The sequence below is a fragment of the Chlamydotis macqueenii genome, chromosome 10 (genome assembly GCF_036417535.1).
Source record: "Chlamydotis macqueenii isolate bChlMac1 chromosome 10, bChlMac1.mat, whole genome shotgun sequence".
Classification (NCBI taxonomy): Eukaryota; Metazoa; Chordata; class Aves; order Otidiformes; family Otididae; genus Chlamydotis; species Chlamydotis macqueenii.
In genome coordinates, this window is record NC_141565.1 from 7,784,740 (window position 1) to 7,804,336 (window position 19,597).

At 44.3% G+C, this 19,597-nt stretch overlaps 1 protein-coding gene across 14 annotated transcripts in view; it reads left to right on the forward strand.

The window, feature by feature from the left end:
• Positions 1–19,358, forward strand: part of USP4 (ubiquitin specific peptidase 4) — a 75,068-nt gene extending 55,710 nt beyond the window's left edge. For 8 of the 14 annotated variants that reach the window (XM_086755726.1, XM_086755728.1, XM_086755731.1 and 5 more), the window contains 12 exons: positions 755–979; positions 2,060–2,143; positions 2,908–3,002; positions 10,165–10,356; positions 10,915–11,000; positions 11,965–12,180; positions 12,255–12,325; positions 13,074–13,189; positions 14,086–14,235; positions 14,917–15,020; positions 16,608–16,696; positions 16,819–17,159. In XM_086755726.1, the coding sequence (XP_086611852.1) occupies positions 755–979; positions 2,060–2,143; positions 2,908–3,002; positions 10,165–10,356; positions 10,915–11,000; positions 11,965–12,180; positions 12,255–12,325; positions 13,074–13,189; positions 14,086–14,235; positions 14,917–15,020; positions 16,608–16,696; positions 16,819–16,920 (1,530 nt within the window). In that variant the 3' untranslated portion in view covers positions 16,921–17,159. Of the gene's footprint in view, positions 1–754; positions 980–2,059; positions 2,144–2,907; positions 3,003–10,164; positions 10,357–10,914; positions 11,001–11,964; positions 12,181–12,254; positions 12,329–13,073; positions 13,190–13,471; positions 13,688–14,085; positions 14,236–14,916; positions 15,021–16,607; positions 16,697–16,818 lie in introns of those variants that run through there. The other 6 variants (XM_086755734.1, XR_015259580.1, XR_015259576.1 and 3 more) reach the window with 6 other exon arrangements.
• The last annotated feature ends 239 nt before the right edge of the window (positions 19,359–19,597 follow it).

Below are 19,597 nucleotides of genomic sequence, written 5' to 3' on the forward strand. Positions count from 1 at the left end.
AGACATGTATTTCTGCCTTGCATCCATATCACTGCAGTTTTGGGAGCCCGTTACTCTGTTCCCATCTCAGCATCCCAGTTAGTGACAGTAGCATTGCAGTGCTTGTGCATCTCAGGCACTTATTTCACTTGAGATATATAAAAACTATATGGTATTGTACCATAAACTAGAAGTCTCATGCTGAGAAGAGCCTCTGATTGCATTGAATAGACAAATATCAGTTATCAGATGTACTTAGTTAAGGAGTCGAAAAGTTTTATTGTGAAAGTCTTCAAGGGATTGTAGTTTGTCTACTTTTATACTTTGTGAGACATGGGCCATGATTTTCCAAGAAGAACTCCACTTATGTCTTGGAAGCTAACTGTAGTTGTCTTTCAGAAAGCAGGGGGCAGCAGTCCATTCCTCATGAAGGAGAGTGGGGCATATCTTGTTAGCAGCTTTCTGTCCTGAAGAGCATCATGTCACCCTGTCACTGTCCCCTTGGATCCTTTCATGCTTCTAGCATTGTGTGCACCAGGGAACACCTGACCAAGTGACTCAGCTAAAATAGATGTGTTACGTTTGACTTGGTTTGGCTTAGTTTCACTGAGGAAAGAATTCCGGTGTGGTATGCTGCACACACTAGCAGACCTCTATTTCTGTGAAATTTACCCACCGGTATCAATTTTCTGAGTTTTCTTTGGTCCCTGTGCTTGCCGTGCTATGGAAGTATTTGCGAGAAATAAGTTTTTAATTTTTATTTTCCTTTTTATAGGAGGTGGCAAAAGAGGCCTGGGAGAATCATAGGCTGAGGAATGATTCTATCATTGTGGATATTTTCCATGGCCTTTTCAAATCTACTCTTGTTTGTCCCAAATGCTCCAAAGTTTCTGTGACCTTTGATCCCTTCTGTTACTTAACCCTTCCACTGCCCTTGAGAAGAGATCGTCTCATGGAAGTTACCCTGGTATATGCAGACCCACAGCGTAGACCTGTGCAGGTGAGACATGTTGAAGACAAATTTCTTGAAGTCATCTGTGTCTTTCTTTTAGGTTTTAAAGTTGACACTTCTCAGGTAATCTAAAGGACGTTGATGTCCACCTTTGAGTGAGGTAGGCTGGGTTTTTAAATGTAAAAACTGGGAATTGAACATGTGAAATAAAGCAGCTTCGTACTCAGTGCCCCGTGCCCTCTCCCCAGCAGGAATGGGGAGAGACTAGAAAGGACAGAAGGAAGAAAACTCATGGATTGAGATAAAGATGGTTTAATAGGTGAAGGAAAAGCAGGGAGGTGGGGACGATGGCACAAATGGCACAAAGGAAGTCACTTGCCACCTCCCATGAGCAGACCAGTGCCCCACCACTGTCTGAGCAATAACCCTGGAAAGCAAAACCACCCTTTCTTTCTCTACCACAATTTTTATTGCTGAGCATCACTCTGTACAGTACGGAACAGCCCTTTGGGCAGTTCAGGACAGCTGTCCTGGCTGTGTTCCCTCCCAGGCTGTCTGCTGAGGGGGCAGAGTGGGGACAAAGAGAGAGCCTTGGTGCTGCACAACTCAGCAGTGGCTAAAGCATCAGTGCAGGATCAACCCTGTTTTAGCTACCGATCCAAAATGTGACGCCATGTAGGGTGTAACTGGGGAAGTAACTCTCTCACAGCCAGCCCCAGCGCAGTGTAATGCATGGTGTGTCCTTTTCAGGGAGATGTGTTTCAGTCTGAGGGTATGTCCAGAGCAGAACTCTGAAAAGAAGTAAACCGCAGGTTGTGTCAATGACGTTGTCCGTCAAATGAGGACTGAAGTGGTCTGATCTGCTTAGGAGGGTTTGTGTGTTTTACCGCTGCTGGGCCTGACCAAAGCAAAAGACCAGCTGTTTAAGACTCTCTCGTTCCTTCCAGGTCCCTGCTTTGTAAGGGAGAGCTGCGATCCAGAAGACCTTAAAGTGTGTGCCTGTGACCTTGACTTCAGCAGAACTCCTGCAAATTCAAAGTTTTCTTTCAGTTTTCTTGCAGTCTGCCTCGTGTGGGTTTTATGGGTTTATTTTGCCTGGTGTAAGCGTGACGTTCTCTTTGTTTCTAGTACCGGCTTGTGCTGCCGATGATGGGAGCCATCTCAGATCTGTGTGAAACGCTCTCCTTACTCTCTGGTGTTCCTGCGGAAAATGTAAGGATAAATGCAGCACAGTAATTTTGATAAGTGTTAGTTTTTCTTGAAGCATTTTGGTGGCCTGGCTTTTAGATGGGTGCTAAGCTGAACTTAATGGAGTAATGACAAAATGCTAACAAGCTTGAATGCTATTTTTAGTTGTAAAATAAAAAGATGCATGAGACTGTGTGTGTTTATTCGGATACTTCCATTGCAGTCGAGAAGTTTGAGAGAAGCTTGCCCCCACCCCCAACACTTCTGATAGTGTAGTTTCTTAGTCCTGAGAGATGTTCAGTGTCTGTTGTGGGTCCACCTCTTCTCAAAGATCCTTTTAAAAACGAAGGGATCAGGCGAGCTTTTCCAGAGGGAATGGTTTTGTAGTTGGTGGGGTATTTTCAGGATGCCAGTGCAGCCCTTCAGTTGATCTCAGTGAATGACAGGTGTGAGTGATCCATGTCTGAAATCTTAGCCTGTTGCCACTTTGATGTTTGTTGGGATCTGTGCTGTTGTTTCCACCAGGCTGACGTGCAGCTGTTGGAAGTGCATCTCCTCAGTACCTCTGTGAAATCAGGCTGTTAGTTGCTTTGTTTTTCTGATCCGTCTTAACAAATACAGCTGGTTAGCTGCTGGGTGGTTATGGAAAACAGCACTGATGTTGGTGTGCTGGGAACTGCAGTAAAGAAAGAATAGGAATAAACTGTTGCTTGAGTTTAAAGTTAGTTTGCCTAAATTTCTGTAAGCTTTTCTTATAATCTCTTTATAAATATCACTTACTGTTCTAGATGGTGGTGACAGACGTCTATAATCATCGATTCCACAAAATCTTCCAAAAGGATGAAGGTTTAAATCATATCATGCCAAAAGACGACATCTTTGTGTGAGTAAAGTGGGAAGAGGCCGTGATGCGAAGAATGCTACAAACCACTTGCTTTGGTTTCAGGATAGAAAACCCGAATTTTTTTATTTTGCCCTCTCAAAACCTAAGCCTTCTGTAGACCTCTTGCATGATGTACAGTAATACCTCTCTTAGCAGCACATCGGCATGTGCAGTGTTTAGCAGGTGTTTTCCTAACACAAAGGAAGCCATGGCCCTGGGTAATGATGAACGCTTTGTTTGATCTGTTCTGCTGTTTGGGACTTTCTACAAGGCTATTTCAGAGATGAGAATCTGTGTCTGGATCACAGGTGCACTTTCACTGGCATTTTTAGGCAAGCTGGGTGATGCTCCCAGGAAAAAGATACACAAAGCGATATTCTAACCTACGACCAAAAACCACCATTCTTTTATTGAAAGGGAGTCTTGTGTCAGAAACACAGCAGAGAAACACTTGCTCATCAAGAGCAAAACTTTCTGTTTAAAGGCAATGCATAATTACTTTTCTTGCGGAAAATCTGCTTGCGTGTCTAGGTATAAAAAGTCTGCTCTTAGGTGTTCTAAGATTTAATTATTCAAGAAATACTAATAGTGGCATGAAGATTTTTAAATTCCAGTCTATTTCCGTCTATTAAGGTCTTGTATCTGCTGAAGCGGGTGTGAAAGGAGAGGTTGACAGTACATCAGTTTTGTGTTACGATCGGTACAAGGAGGGAGTGATCAGGCTGGGTCGCTTGGGATTTCTGAAATGCAGGTTTGAGTGATTCTTTAGGAATTTTGATCCTTTTGCTGTTAGTTGCTTGCAGAGCCTGAGGTGAGCAGGCTGTGAGAGTACAGCGGCACTGGTAGAAACTTTGAAAATTGTCACTGAAAGGACTTGGTTGGATTAAAGACCAGATGTGTTAGATGCTTGGTTCGTTGAGCTCTTGCAAACTGATGACATTAAGGATATGCTGAAGGCATTTTGTTTTGTTTTGTTTTTTTTTTTTTGCTTAGTCCATGTGTTACGTGTTTCTAAGAAATTATGACTTAGATTTCTTGCAGGAAATTTTTTAAATTTTTCTTCATATTTAGCCCATGGTCTGAGGAATCCTTGGAATCTCTGTGAATTAAAACTCTTCAGTAATTTGAAACTGTCTTGTATAAGTTTTTTTCAGGTGTTCTAAATCTGAATGTTTAAGACCGAGTTATCTGAGTTGCTTTTGGAGGGGTAAGATTGTCTTTTGAACTCTCTCCTAATTCATGTTCTATTGATCCTGTCCATTTATATACTGATCATCTGTTCTTGTTTTCCGGTAACGTCCAGTGGCAAAACTTCTCTGTTGGCAAAAAGTAACGTGTACATCTCATTGCTTGTTTTGAGTAATTGAAGCTAGAAGCAAAGTTTGTTTCACTGGTTAGAAAACAGAGTGCCAAGAGGTGAGCAGTTGAAAACAGAGCTAAGTCAGCACAGCGTATTCAGGAGATTCGTCACATGTACATTCCCCAAACGTACATTTTAAAATTGGAGGCTGCTCAGTGGGTCCTATTGATTTTTGAGGTGTTTTTGTGAAGGATTTTGCTGCCTCGTCTTTGAATTTGGGCATGCTCACAGGTCTTTTAATTTGTTCCTTCCTGATAGCCACACAGAGCATTGTGACAGAAGCTGTGATAAACTGAAGACAGCATGCTTCCCTGCCTCCTGCTAGTGTTTAAATCCTCTTCCTAACGGCGTAACAAATTCCTTACCTGAAAAGTACTCCCCCTTTCCACTGGCAGAAGCAAACCGAGGTTGTATTAGTAATCATCTGTGGCTGTTTGCTGGAGTCTGAGAATGCAGAGAGTGAGTGTGTAGTGACCGCTACAAGGGCCCTGGACTCTGATTTCATCAGCGGCTGCCATCAAATTGTTCCTTTGTTCCTTGCTCTCCTTGCTCCTCTCTAAACAGGACTTTGCTCAGAGTCCAGCAGATCTCCCACCTGTGATCACCAGGGTGGCTCTTCTGTAACAGAAATCAGTTGTTTCAGTGCTTCTGAAGCTTTAAGGTCTTGAAGTAACTTAAACCGGCAGTTCTTGCCTTCTGTACATTTCTTAGCATCACCTTAAGTTGTCTCAGGACCGAAAAATTTGACTATGAATAGTCAGTCTCTTGCAGCATTTCTCCAGGTTTACTTTGCTGATGTAGCCAGACCTGGGTCTGCGTATGACAGCAGTGTCCCTGTTTGTTTGACAGACTTCAGAATTTAGAGTATCGTGTGCTGGCCAGCTAGCAACGCACAGGTCAAGTCAAAATTCAGGGAAGAGTCTAATACTGTAGAATGTCTGTGCCCCAGCAGGGATGTGATTTGAAAAAACAAAGCAAAAAACAAAACCACTGACCAAAAAACCCAACTCCAAACAAAAGGGAAAAAAACCCCCTAAACAAAAAACCACACAAAGTCAGTACTTTTGTACAGATGTCTTGCTTTTGACACCAATGTCAGTAAAGTATCAGCTTTCGATTTAGGCCTCTGTATTGGTTGGCTACTGAGTAAATAAATTTCCATGAAATGCTTCCGTTGAAAATGTCCCTGAGCAGGAGCTCACACAACGCATTGCAGTAGCCGTAGCGTAGCTGCAATGTGCTTTGTTGTTTTTCTTGTGTTTGCTTGACAGAGGGCTGAGCCTGCAGGCGCAGATGCTGTAGTCCAGGCTGTACTGTTGATGAGTATTTGTGAAACGTGTAATACATGGGATGCGTCGAATATTGAGCCTGCACCTTTTTAGGTGATTTCAGTGGTCAGGAAAGCTGTCCTTTCTCCTGTTTTCACCATAGGGATATAAGGGAAGACAAGTTCGGCTTTCTGAGGTTTTTGCAAGGCACCTTGGGCGTCCTGGGCTATGCTTTGTGAATTTTCACGTCCCACTAAAGTGGTGGGAGCTGCTGAATATGTGGACTGGGGAGGGGGGTGAGAGTTGGACTCCATTTGGGATTTGAGGTGACTGGACAGTAATTTGGGGTGGCGAGGAGGTGGGGAAACCTGCCCTAGATGGCTAAGATATGTTTTTCCCTTTCAGTTGCTCAGTTTGTCTCATCAGTTCTTGTGGTGTATTACCTTACCTGTTGTGCTCTCTGACAGTAAAGCTTCAAAAAGAAGAAATGTGAATGTTACTGGGCTTCCTGATATTTAAGTGAGTTCAAGTAACTCTCAGATGCATCCCAAGATTAACCTGGCTCCTTTTATGCAAAAGGACAGAAAAATACATTTTTCTGCTCCAGGTCACCTGAAAGCGGAGGAGAATTTGGAGCTGGGATTCTCCAAGCCCGTTCTTTCATGAGGCTTTGCACTTGTCTTTCTCATCATGACAGGCTTGGAAACGTAGTGTAGTCCTGATGCGAGCTGTGTTAATATTCCACATCGGAGAAGAGGGGAGCTGCTTGCAGACACGGAGGGGTTTGATGCAGGACTTGAAGCGAGACCTCTGGCAGGATGTGTCGGGGCAGTGCAGCCAAAGAAGGGTGGGAGTAGCCCACTTGTCACAGTGTTGTAAACGTTTCTCTCAAGACATGTTGTTCCTGTGCAAAGACAGGGAGATCTGTGGCAAATGGTCAGAAAGTCCCTTACGTAAAGGTGGTCTGCAAATCAATTTGACGGCGTTGGTTCAGGGTTTGTGCTGAATGCTCTCATTCTCCAGGCTAAGCAGAGAGCAGCATTCAGCACATGACCGAAATGCTTACTATTTCTTTTTCTTAGGTTCTGTGAAGTCCGGCCCCGCTAGGACCTCGGCTCCGCTCCAATGTAACACGCACGCATGCACCATGCTGGTGATAATCACATCACCCAGGGATCCTGCTGGAGCTTGGAGCCGGCCTACAAGGGGTCAGGTAAGTACCACTGGAAAACAAACGCCGCAGCCCGTTTCAAGGGTATCGCTCTTACTGTTTCTTCTTGGTTCTTAAGGCCTAAGAAGAAAAATGTTTTGATCAATAAATGAGATACCCCTGTTCTCTTAGCCTGGCTAATGGGGCATATAATATAATATATTGTTTATGTTGATAAGAATTTGACAAATTGATTTGCAGGTCACCTTTAACCTATAAAAGTGTGCATATTTGAATAAAGTATATTTAGTTTGCCATACGTACCATGTTTTCTGCCTTCTCTTACAACATGCTGTGTATTATGGTCAGATGAGTTCATGGTCTTGAAAAACCGTGACTGGCTGCAGAAACATCAGGTTTGTTCGTGTGACTGAGGCTACAACAGTCACTGAACTGAGTTAGGTTAGCAGACCAGCTAGTCCAGTAGTTCTGTATGAAATGTTTGAGATGTGCGAGATATTGTAGCAGAGTGATCTAAGAAGTTTGTTCTTACTTACTGAAATCAATGTTTTCTTCTTTGAAATTAGGGTTTGTGTCCTTTCCAAAATGAGCTTGTATTTTTTTAAGCTTTGTAAAAATCTTGCTGGTGGAATTCCCTCATCCTTTTAAATCTTGCTTCTCTGTAAGACTGGCAAAATCCCATATCCAGCTTGTCTCAAAAAGTTTTAACTCTTGCAGTTTCTCGTCCCCTACTTTACTTGTTTGTATGTGTTCTGGTATTATGAAAGAAAGTAAACAGATTAGGAGTATTTCTGCTTCCTAGAAGAGATCAGAATATGTGCAGCATTTTCACTCAGGTTTTTCCAGTCCTCTGTTCATTCTTATTGTCAACTTTTGAACCTATTGTAATTTCATAGCAGCATCTCTGGGTTGGTGGGCAGTAGTAATCCTGTTCAGACAGATCTGCATGTCAGCTTCTGCAATGGCATTTTCTTCTACTCTTCTTCATTCTCTTAGAAAATATACTTATTTTCTTGGTTGTTGCTGTAGACCGACTTGTGATCCACATTGTGTTTTCCAGCTGGAATTAATATCATAGACTGCAGCACTTGGGAGGGAATTCTTCAATAACATCCAACATATATATTAGCCTCGCGTTCAGCTCAGGGGATTTTTTTGCTTTCAGGGCTTTTGTGTAGCTCTGCCTTGTCTTTCTGTAGCTTTTCATGCTCCTGTGCGCTTGCTCAATTAACCTCAGTTTGCAGGGGAACAGAAGTTACCTGCTTCGCTGCTCACTGCCTCCTTTCTGAATTATAACCACAGAGCTGAAGCCTTCGTAATGCTGCTGGAGACTGGTCGAGTCCCACCCTATTGCTCAGCAGCTTTCAGGCACTTCTCAGAGGTGTCATGAGTTACAAAGGCAACCAGCCAGTGTCCAGTAGCATGGTAACAGCTGCGCTAACGACTGGCTTCTAAAGCCGCCTTGTGTAGTCTGCTGTGGCACCATCTTGTGTTCTGTTATTCCAATGAAATTGTAAGATACAGAATTACTGTGTACTGCCCAGTAGTTCTCGGTGTCGGCTCTGTAGTCTCCTTTAGAGATAAAGTATTTTATCTTAGATTTTTTTTTTTCCAGAAGGGCTGACGTGCTCAAGAGACTCAGAAAATGACGCGTCCCGATTCTGATGTATCTGCCTCTGATACTTGCATGTAAAAGCTGTTTGGAGGTGGAGTGGGTAGAGGGGCACTTGAGTAACCAAATTTGATACGTTTCAGTGAGAAGTGTGCGAGACGCTCTTTTGCAGGGTGCTGTAGGAGTGCAGCATGCTGGCTGTTTGTGATGGTTGACACCTGCGTATGGGTAATGCTTGGCTTTTCCTCTCTGTCCCATCTGTTCCGTCACATGGGCAGGGCTTCATTCAGGTGCCTGAGGGTGGGGTGTAAATGGGAGCTGCATTAATTGCTGCTTGCAGAGCACAGTGTACATGTGAGAGGCAATTGCAGGAATTTCAAGGAATGTGCGTGTGGTGTGCTGGTCTGTTTTACAGGAGTCCAGCTTCAGGGTCTCACAGGACCTGGGGTTAATCGTAGATGATATTTTGGGACTGAGTATGGTCTTTTGTTATTTAAACAGTGCTAAGTAAAATAATTCACCTCTTTGTGGTGCTGTTTCTCAGGAAACTTGAGATGGTGTGAACTGCATCTAGTGCTGTGTCAGCTGAATAGCATTGACAGCCTAGAAAACCTCAGTAGCCGTTTGCGTTGGGCTGTCTTACGCTGACTGATCTCCAGTGCTCTTGGTGGGCTGGGCTGGGGCTCTCTGGAAGGACATTGTTCTTCATGTACTCTGCTGACTCAGTGGAAGCCCCAAGCTGAGTTCTCCTTTTTGTTTAAGTAGGGTGGAGAACTACAACTCTAAAGTTTGTTCTTCTCCCTGCTCTCCAAGGGCATTTTGAACACAGGAATAGAAAAAAAAAATCTTTCTTGTCTCTTGGAAGAAAGGACGAGGCTTGTCTAGTGTAAGAGCTGTTAAGGGTTGGTACATTCAGATATGCAGTTGTGGTCTTGGTCATTGTTTGTAGTGATATTTTTAGTGAAATCTTTATTTCTCTTTCAATTTTAAGGTAAGTTTGGGAGAGGTGACTCACTAAAGTAAGGATCAATGTGACTTGACATTTCTGAAAATGAATCTTTTGTAATGAATAGTCCTGAAGCAAACAATGTGATAGTGTTGGACCCCGTGCTTTCTTTTGACTCTGACATCTGCCAATATCTCATTTGCTGTTTCACCCAGTAGCACAAGTTGTGTCTCAGTCTCCTCTGTGTTCTCCAGAGCTGTTTGTTTTCCTCCAGAAGGTTTTTCTTGTGTCTTTACTGTCCTTGGATTTTTACGTGAAGCAGATGTTTCTAACCTCTTGCTTTTCTGAACCACTGGCTGGTCAGAGATGTGAGCTCAGGCCATTAACCGTACGAGAGGCTGGGAGAGTGCGGGACCCAAGGTATGAAGAAGGTTTCTTTCTCCAGAGGGAACAAACACTGTCTTGAGGGATTTGAAAGTGCATTTAGTCTTTTTCCCTGGTGCCATGATCCGGTTGAAGCAACTTGTAGATGGCAGGGTAATGTTTGGAGAGGTGAGTGGCAGTAGGGATGTGAATTAGCAATGAAGACAGAGGGAAGGTGGCAGCCGAGTTGGTGGTAGGTGTGTATCCTGTGAGCCGTGGGAAGTGTTCAGGAAACTGCTCTGTCGCGTGAAGAGTACAACCCTTTTTGTCCTTCTCAGGAGGACCTGGTGGAGAACCGTGTTGGACTGAGTTCGTATTGGTGGTTCTCGCTGTGCTGCTTGGCAGAGGAAATAACCCGTGGAAATACCTGTCTTTCGAACAGATACGAAGTCTGCAAGCCAAGCGCGGACGACTCGGAGTGTGTTACTCTCTGTGTTTACTTTCGGGAGAAGACAGTGAGGCAGTCCAGCAATACTTCAGGGACCGTACTCTTTGGTCAGCCGCTCTTAATATCGGTGCTGAAACACAGGCTCACTGTGGATCACTTGTACAGCGTGGTTTTGGAGCAGATCAGGTAAGTCCTGTCTGTGCCTTTTGAACCGATGCAAAGTTCTAGCGGTCGCTTATTCAGTTACTGTAACAGGATTACTGCATCCTTGTTAAGGGGAAGAACTTTCCTTGGTCTGTGCGTGGCATTCACACCAGGATTTGCATTGCATTGGTATCTGGATGTCCCAGGGACGTTTCAAGTTCCTGGGATTTTTTGGCTCTGTAAAAGCAAGCTGTAAGGCAGTGCCGGTGGCAGTCGCAAGGGAAGCTGTCTCCTTGGTGTTGCAAAATGGGTCAGGAGCAGAGCTCAGGCCACGTTTTCAGGGCTCTCGGATGAGGCCGCAATAACTTATTCTTGCCTTTTCCTTCTACTGCCAGTAAAACTCGGAACAAGTGAGAACAGAGACTTACTAAACTGTTGTTTGACTCAGTCTGAGAGCTCTTGGTCTGTAAAGGGGGCTGTACAGGATGGGTTCCTGTTTGCTAGCGGGTATTGGAGAGCAAGAACTGATGGGGGGGAGAGGTGCTGTTGTAACGTACAGCTTTGGTATGATCGTGTGACAAATGTATTCCCTGTCTTCAGCCGCTACGCAAAACTCCCTTTGGAAGAACACTGTACACCCTGCCCAGACAAAGGAACCTGCAGTGGCTCCAATGGTGTGGTTGAAGGTAAAGTCCTTTCCAAATTGACTGGAAGCTTTTCAGCACTTAAAGCTTCTTATTAGCATTTGCTTTGTGCTGTGTGTATTTGGCTTAAACTCTAGCAGATTGTATTTCACAGTGATAAAAACACACTATTGCATAGGAGTTCTGCAAGGTATGGTCTTCTAGACCATTTTCCTTCCAAGGGAGATCAGACGTACATAAGCAGCAGCAGAACAAGGTGTGGTGTGTATTCATCTTTGACCCATGTTAGGGAAGTCCTTGCTTCCCTATTAGATGTTCATTTGCCTCTCTCCTAAGGCAACTCCTTTCGTAATACTCTTTCGTGATGAAAACTGTCCTGTTAGATCACAGAGACAAGTTCTGGAGAAATGAAGTTGAAATGATATTTTCTATTCATGGACCTAGAATCAGAAGGTCTCGTTCCCAGGTTAGATGCTTACAAGGAAGCTTTTACTGTTGATGGCAAATGCACGCTTCCCTTTCCTCTTTGAAATGCTTCACTTGTGCTGCTGTGAGAGTAACAACTGGAACAATTAAATGGGAAACTTTAAATGGGGGGAAAGAATCTGCCCATTTTTCCCAAAGAATGGAAATAACTCTCTTGGAGACTTATGTATTCCCTTCTGTAAAGGCACCCAACTGCAACCTTGCTGATTCTCCCTTGGGATGTTTATTAGGATGCGCTATCAAAAGGTGTGGTTGTTAACCTACTGTGATCTGAGCACTGTCCATCGTGTCTGATACTAGGATATAAAACCCAGCATGTTGCCTAGCATCTGCTAAAGGAAAAAATACAACTTCAGATATAGTGGTTAGCAAGCACAGATTTCTTTTTTTTGCATGTCTTTTAATTACTTTATGGGTAATCAATGTGTGTCAGGCTCGTGCAAACAGCTGTCCATGTGAGGTGGCAGTCTGAACTCTCACTGAAGCTCTTTAATGTTGTGGTTGTTTTAAATTTTGCTAGGTGATGTTGAAGAGATGGAGCATCAGGATGGTGGACAGGAAGGCAAGGAAAAGTTGGCAGAAGTTGATCCCTGCCACTCTGAGGGTTGTATGCAGATCGAGTCAGCAAGAGATCTGCAGCCTCGCAAGAAGCAGTATTTCACTTTTAGCCTCGTGAATTCCTCTGGGACCTCCGAGATAAACTCCATTGTAGAAGGAAAAATCTTAAAACTGAATGGTAATTATTGTCTTGCTGTCTTTTTTCTTCCTTCCTTTTACACCTTTGCAATAAATATTTCTTCTTTCTTGTAGCTTTTTCTGCACTTGCTATGGACTGGGATTCTGATACGCGGAGGCTACTTTTTGATGAACAGGAGGCACAGGTTGTAGTATGCTCTTTTCATAAATAATCTCTGTGTACGCTTGCATGGTACTTAAGATTACAGTAAATGGTGAAATGTAGGTATAGCTCCTTTCGTAAAAATTGAAGTCACTAGCGTGAGATATGTTTAATTAAAATCTTTAGTGATAAGGTCTGTACATCTATGATTGCTGATCTGTTTCCAGTGTATTCTGACAAATAGATGTTCTAATTTCAAAGCTAGTAGTCTAGTTCATAGTACAACCCAACCCGGAAAGAAACCGGAAAGAAACCAGAAAACAAATTCATAGAACCTAGTAGAAAGCTCAGAATTCTATCTGTGAGAGTTCTGCTGGATCTTGTTTTTTAGCAGAACTCCCTGTTGTTACTCTTTTGCAAAAAAAACTCAAAACCTACCAACTTTTCTGTAAGGACATGCAATATTTTCTCTTATGCGCTGTTTGTAACACAAGAAAGGAGTGGCTGAAAGCTTGAGATGATTATGTGAGTGGGAAATGGGGAGGCGGAAATAGGCAGCATGGTGAAGGTAAGTATAGAATCATAGAATGGTTTGGGTTGGAAGGAACCTTAAAGACAATCTACTCCAACCCCCCTGCAAGGAGCAGGGACATATCCAACCAGATCAGGTTGCTCAGAGCCCCCTCCAACCTGGCCTTGAAATTTTCCTTTTCCTTGAGCATGTTCCTTTTTGTGATGTCAAGGATTAAAGACTACGTGGAATTTAATGAAGCATGTGTCTCTTTCACTAGATAGTTGAAAAACATGGAAGTATGTTACATCCACAGAAGAAGGTGGCTGTGGTAGCCCTCAGAGACTGCATAGAGCTCTTCACTACTATGGAAACGCTTGGTGAACATGACCCGTGGTAAGAGCCTGTCTGCCTGCCATGTTTATCACAAAATGCCATTACTGTTTGAGTTCATGTTATTTGTCATGGGATTCTGATAAGTTCCCAGGGCTGTCCTTTGGTCTTCGTCTGTGGGAAATATGTCACTTTTGTGTTAAGTCATTGACTCCGTAGGCTGCAGATGTGGATTAATAAAGAGTATTTGTTTCCGGCCTTTATATAAAAAACAAAATTGGCAGTGGGCTTACAGCTTCCAAGTATCAGACTGTTTTTAATTCCTAGCATACATCTGTCTTCCAGACAGCGTCAGAGGAAGCAGTTGTGGTAGTAAAGAGCAAAAGCATGTGGCTACCTTAATGTTTAATGCTGTATTATTTTTACGTTGAACCAGTTCTGACCTGCTTCCAACTCTACCAAAAATCCCCAGTCCAGAGGGACTAGGTACAGCAGATCCTGAATATCCAAAATGCGATTACTGTGTGTGCAGATCATCTTTGGAGGTTGTTTGCTAACTGTGTAAGAAAATAACTTATATTGTAGTAGGTGATTGTTTATTATTAACTTCCAGTTACATGCTATACATGTGTTGGCAACTGTTACCTGTTTGAGCTGCATCAGGAGATAATGTAGAAGTAATGGGACCTTTAAACATTTTTTTTAATTTACAAAAGAAAAATTAGTCTTTGTACAATGTTCAGTTAATGCACTTGCCGTAGGACAATTTGTCTATAAAGTGAAAGCAAATGGCAGTTTGGAAATCTCTGAGGAAGTGTGTTCACCTGCGTATTTCACAGCCAAAATGCCTTCTGTAAGGCAGGGACTGTACTGCATTATTGAAGCATCTTTTAGTGGAAGGCCAGAAGCTTTTCTTTTAACGTAGTCGTTCATGTCCTCATTTGTTACTTCTTCCTCAGGTACTGCCCTAACTGTAAGAAACATCAACAAGCCACAAAGAAGTTTGACTTGTGGTCTTTGCCCAGGATTTTGGTGGTACATTTAAAACGTTTCTCATACAGCAGATACTGGAGGGATAAACTTGACACTGTTGTGGAATTCCCTATCAGGTAGGAGTCTTCTCTCAAGCTAGAAAAAACCTGAAAAAGGCTGGTCAAAAGAAATCTACTTCTGATGTTATTGTTGGTTGGGCTTGCTATTAAAGCTGTAATTGGAACAGCTCTGCCTTTGAGGTTTGAACTGCAAGACAGCAGGCATGAATTGATTGGGTTTTTGTTTGTTTTTTAAATTTTAACCTTAATCAGTTCTACACATCTCAAAGAACACTAGTTACTAGTAGGTACTCTTTCTTCTGAGATGAATTTAAAACCAAGAGAACTTCTATGGAGAGTTTAGCAGATTTGTTGGGCAGAGCTGCACTGTAGTACTGAGGGTTGCACAAGTGCAAGATGAAAGCCTGCCTCATTCCGCTGCTTCTGCATCCTGCCGCGGGGTGAAGCATATTCCTTACTACTCTTATGTCACTTTTCATGCCTGCACAGGGACACTCTGAGCTGTCTTGTATTCAGCACCTCTGAATCTTTGGCGGTACTTGATGTGTTTACCAGGACCTGCCCTGTGTGGGAGGGGTGACGTGTGGTCTTTACACAAATAACCTCTGGCTGCTGAGCAGCAGAGTGCAGGACTTTTCACCAGTGCTGCCTGCCTGCAGAGCCTCACTGGTGTCATGCATCACTTTCTAAAAAGTGCTGGTTACTGGTGTACTGATACTTTTTTGGATTTCCTTCCAGGGGTTTAAACATGTCCGAGTTTGTCTGCGATCCAACAGCAGGCTCATATGTGTATGACCTCATTGCAGTTTCCAATCACTATGGAGCCATGGGAGTAGGCCACTGTGAGTAACTGCTGCTGTGTACTTCGTGTGCGAGGAAGTACGGGCAGAGGGGTCATGGGAGGGCTCTGTGTGTTGGAGACCCTGCAGCAGCCCTCACCAAGGGTGTCTAGTCCAAAACTTACCTGTGTTCTTTATGCAGGTGAATATCATATTGAAAGGTAAAGTCCTTCCTATTAGGGTTTGCAGAGCAGCTAGCTGGTTTGTGTAGTTTGCAGCTGCCTGATGTCTGATGCCGATGTCTGTGGGACCTTGTGTAGTAGTCATTGGAGTGTGTGATGATGTTCCCCAATTTATGAGTAGAGTCTAGATTTTTCCATGCTGAATGTGAAATTGTGGAAAGGAGCTTCTTACTGAAGAATACTGGGGAGACTCTTCAGCATAAGCTGTCTGTTCAGCTCCAAGAGCCAGCTTCTTGCCCTGCAGCATGCCAGAAGGCAGCTGCTTGTCCAGTGTGGGTGCAGCATCACAGCTGCAGAGCAGAGATTGCCAGCAGTCGAGCCCGTCCAGCAGGAGCTTGCCAGGTTCCCTCAGTGGTGGTGAGACAAGGTCTGACGAGCAGCAGTCACCCATGGGCCAGGAAGACAGAGCGGAGGGCACACCTTGTCATGAAGCTGGATCTGATGCCTTTCTCAGTTTCCTATCCCGAATTCTACTTGCTGCAATAGCAATTTAAAGCACTTTTTTTTTCCTTTCATTTTCCCTTGTTCCAGACTTTTTCTGAAACAAGCCACAAACACACGTGTGGTTCTTGGGACCTCTTGCTTGCACACCTGGCATTACTTGCAGTAGAATGTCTCCAGCTTTGCACTTTTCCCCATATAGCAGGGAAAATGTCTTGTATAACAAAGGGGGTTTTTTTTTCTCCTGATGGCGTGACAAGTCTGTATTTTCTGTCACTGGTTTTGTTGCAGCATAGACAAAATGCATCTGTAGGTGGAGTTCCCTGTATCAGGTGTCCTTGCAGATACACGCTGTAGTGATGCTTCTGGAACCACCCAGAAGCGTTTTACTGTGAGAGGATGATGAACTCCCGTTTGGCAGTGTATGTGCTGAACTCACAGGACATGTCACTGTAGGACAGCTGAAGGGGGCTATGTTTTGAGACTGGAGATCATAGTCACAGAAGTCTTGGTTGGAATAGACTTTTCAGGACTTTAGTCCAATTTCCTTCTTGAGTGAGTACTTTTGCAAGCACTGGATCAGATCCATCATCAACAGAAAACTTACCTTTCATGTGAAAAATGTGAAAATGCAGAGTCCTGAACTGTGCGTTTGGGAAAGCTCTGGCTCAAGGAGGGTTAACAAAACACTGTAACTTTTTGCCTAATTTTCTTTGCCCTGTGTCTGAGCTCTCAGGGGTAAGTCTGGTATGTGGAACATGGTTCTGGACTAGCTAGACCAGCTGGCATGTTCTAGAAGATGTGTATGTTTGTGAACTAGTTTTGGGGTAGTTAATGTCAAAGCTGGCTCCTGGCCTCCCCTGCGTACTCAGTTTGAGTTTTGAACATCACTAGTGCAGTGCAGCTCGTGTGGCGTTACCTGCGCGTCTTCCCTGCAGTACTGAGCTGCAGTTTCTTCTCCTGACAGACACTGCCTATGCAAAGAACAAAGTGAATGGCAAGTGGTACTACTTTGATGACAGCAGTGTATCGGTGGCTTCAGAAGACCAAATAGTGGTGAGTATTTGGCCTGAGGCTAATCTGAGCTTCTGCTGAAAGTGTGGTTCCCTGCTTTGGGTGTTTTGTTTCCAGACAAGCTGTGTGGATTGTTTCAGATAGTTTTCTTCTCTGTTTGGTAGACAAAAGCTGCGTATGTGCTGTTTTATCAGCGCCGAAACAGCGACGAACATACTGCCCCGTCTCCTCCCCAAGAAGAGTGTGACGGCATGGATACCAACTAAACATCACCCCCAGCACTTGACCACCATGTTAGCGGTTGCTCTTCTAAAGCCATGCCTGAAGCATCTGAAAATTTTTTCTTCCTTCTGTAGGAGTCAAGCAGAAAATCTAGCACTGAAAGGTTCAGTGCTGGGGGTTGCAGAATAGCACTGGAGAGCCAGGAATAGGTGCTGACACTTGGGTATTTAGAGGCCAAAAATAATATATATTGGAGCTTCAATAAAGTTCTTTTTAAAATCTGGCTGAGCTGTGTGGCTAGAGGCAGGGGTTGGGGCTGAGCTGGGGCTGTGGGTCTTGGGCTGAGGGTTGTAGCTGGGATCAGGAGAATACAGCCTGAGCTGGAGGCCAGGCCACAGCTGAGCCTTGCAGGAGTCTGTGGAGAGGTACAGTGGGTATGATTCTGTGAATCGGAATGGGGACTTCCTGCCAGCTCTCTGGTGTTGTCGTTGGGCCCTGCCTGTGTAAGGGAGGCTTGCTGCACCCTTTCTGGAAGCTCAGTTCAAGTCTTTGTACATCTGGCCTGTCTGTTGCAGTCTCTGCCATTGTACCTTGGTCCCCTTGCTAAGCAGCAAATGATTCTTTCTTGTATCCTTTCACGATGCATTTGAGGCTCTTCTGGGCAGTTTTGACTCAACCTTTTTCATGAACGCAGAACCCTGTCATGGAGGAAACTGCCCTGGGAGTGAATCAGACCTGCCTATGGTATGGCACATGTGCAGGCTGGTCGCAGCCATGCAGGATACAGCTGCTCGGGCTCCCATTCTTCTGCAGAGAAAATATCATCCATAAGGTTGGCGATTTTTTTATCCTCTCCATCCAGCTCTTACACCCCTCACTTCTAGGCTGCTCTGTAAGTGCTTTTCTGCCTCCACAATTTTTTTTATTTGTGCAGTGGCAGCATTTTTATCCTTTTTTGCTCATTTTTGTGTCTCCTTGGATTCTTTTCTCCAGCAAAGCTCAGTGCTGTCCCCAGAGCTGTCACCTGCATAAGGATGACAGTCCAGTGCAATGGATTGTGTGAATTTTCAGCCTTTTCTCTTGCAACTTTTGGTTTTTTGGACTGCTCTTTCAGCCTTTCTCCTCCTCCCTTGAGCACTGCCCTTTAGATTCCCCACCCCATCATCTTCTGGGAGGCTGCAGATGTGACAGTCCTGTCCAAGGTCTCTTTGCCTTAGCTGTTCAATAGTTCTCCTCCATTTGGCGCAGCTGGCAAATGCTCTTCCCTCTGTCCTTCTTTACTGTCTGTGTTACCTGTAGGACTCAAGTCCAGGTTTCTTCTTGAATGAGGACTCCTGTGAGCACTAGATCAGGTCAGTCCTTAGTGAAGAACTGGTCTTCCATGTGAAAAATGGGAAAAATCTAGAGCTTTAGTCTGTGTTTTTTAGGGAAAGATCTAGCTCAGGGTGGTGAACCAAACAGGAGGGATTTTCCTTCTTGGAGCCAAGTTACGCTGGCAGAACCAAAGGCTAGGAGAGGTGGTTTTTTTTTTTCCTGGAAATGCATGCTTGCAGCCACTCGGTCCTCTGTGCACAGTTCCTGTGGCTTCATTGCTGACCATAACCTTCTCTGATGGTCAGCGTAACAGGGGTCATCCGTGTAACTCCAAATGTGCCAGCTCAACTCCCTTTCCACAGCTCTCGGCAACAAGCCCCGTGGGAAACTTGTGTGCCCACCCTGCAGCTCTGCTGTGCTGCAGCCAAGCAGAAGTCCAGCCGAGTACTCCCTGTCTTCTCCTGCTCCGAGCGGTGGGAAGGGAGGGCAGCACCCTGCCCTTAGCCAGGGCACTGGACAACCATAGGAGGAGGGAGGGCTGCCTCTAGCAGGCACACCAGTGTTGTGATCCTCTTCTGCAGAATTTTGCTTTGAAAGCATTGAAATTGAATTGTGAGACCAGAGTTGCTTAATTGCTTCTGGTGTTTGGTTTTCGGGGTTGTTTGGGATTTTTACAACTGTTAATATTGTTTCTGTTTTTTTTTTCCTTGTTACTGAAGGGAGCATCCCAAATGCAATTTTTTTTTTTTTTAAGCTGTAGCACTGCACTGAATTACTCTGATCAGCATTTTTTTTTTTGTTCATTTTACCCTGAAAGAAAATCATATGGGCATTCCAAAATGGGGAAGAGAGGAAAAGGTGGGGAGTAAAAGACATTTTTAATAGAAAAATTGATCTGAAATAGCCGTTGCTCTCCTCCTCACCTCCCTGCCTGTGCTGACACCGAGAAACCCATCAGTAGGGCTAAACCTCCGCTGCTCGGATGTTGAACAGACTCTGTTGTACTGCAGAAAAAGTGGCCCAGCTCTCACTTTCTCTGCCTCTGAGCTGATGGGCTTTGGCTGGTGTGTGTGTGCTGTAATACCAGACCTGTTTTTTAGACTAGCACTTTGTAAGTGGCTGACTCTATTGTACAAAGCGGAAAATTAAAGAGTGGTTTGCACTGAAACTGGTTTTTGTTGTATTTTCAGCTTTCATTATGTGACCCGAGACTGCTGGTTGAGGGCATGCCTCATGCTCCAGGAGCTCTTTTGGCTGGGTGAGGGGGAGTCCTGTGGATCCAGCCCCTCCCTGCTCTGCCAGTGGGGATTTGGGAGAAAAGCAGCTGTTCCCTGCGCTGCTCTGTAGGTTGGAACATTTGTGCTTGTTCCTTCTGTCCATTTTCTCCAGGCTGCTTATGGCCGTGCC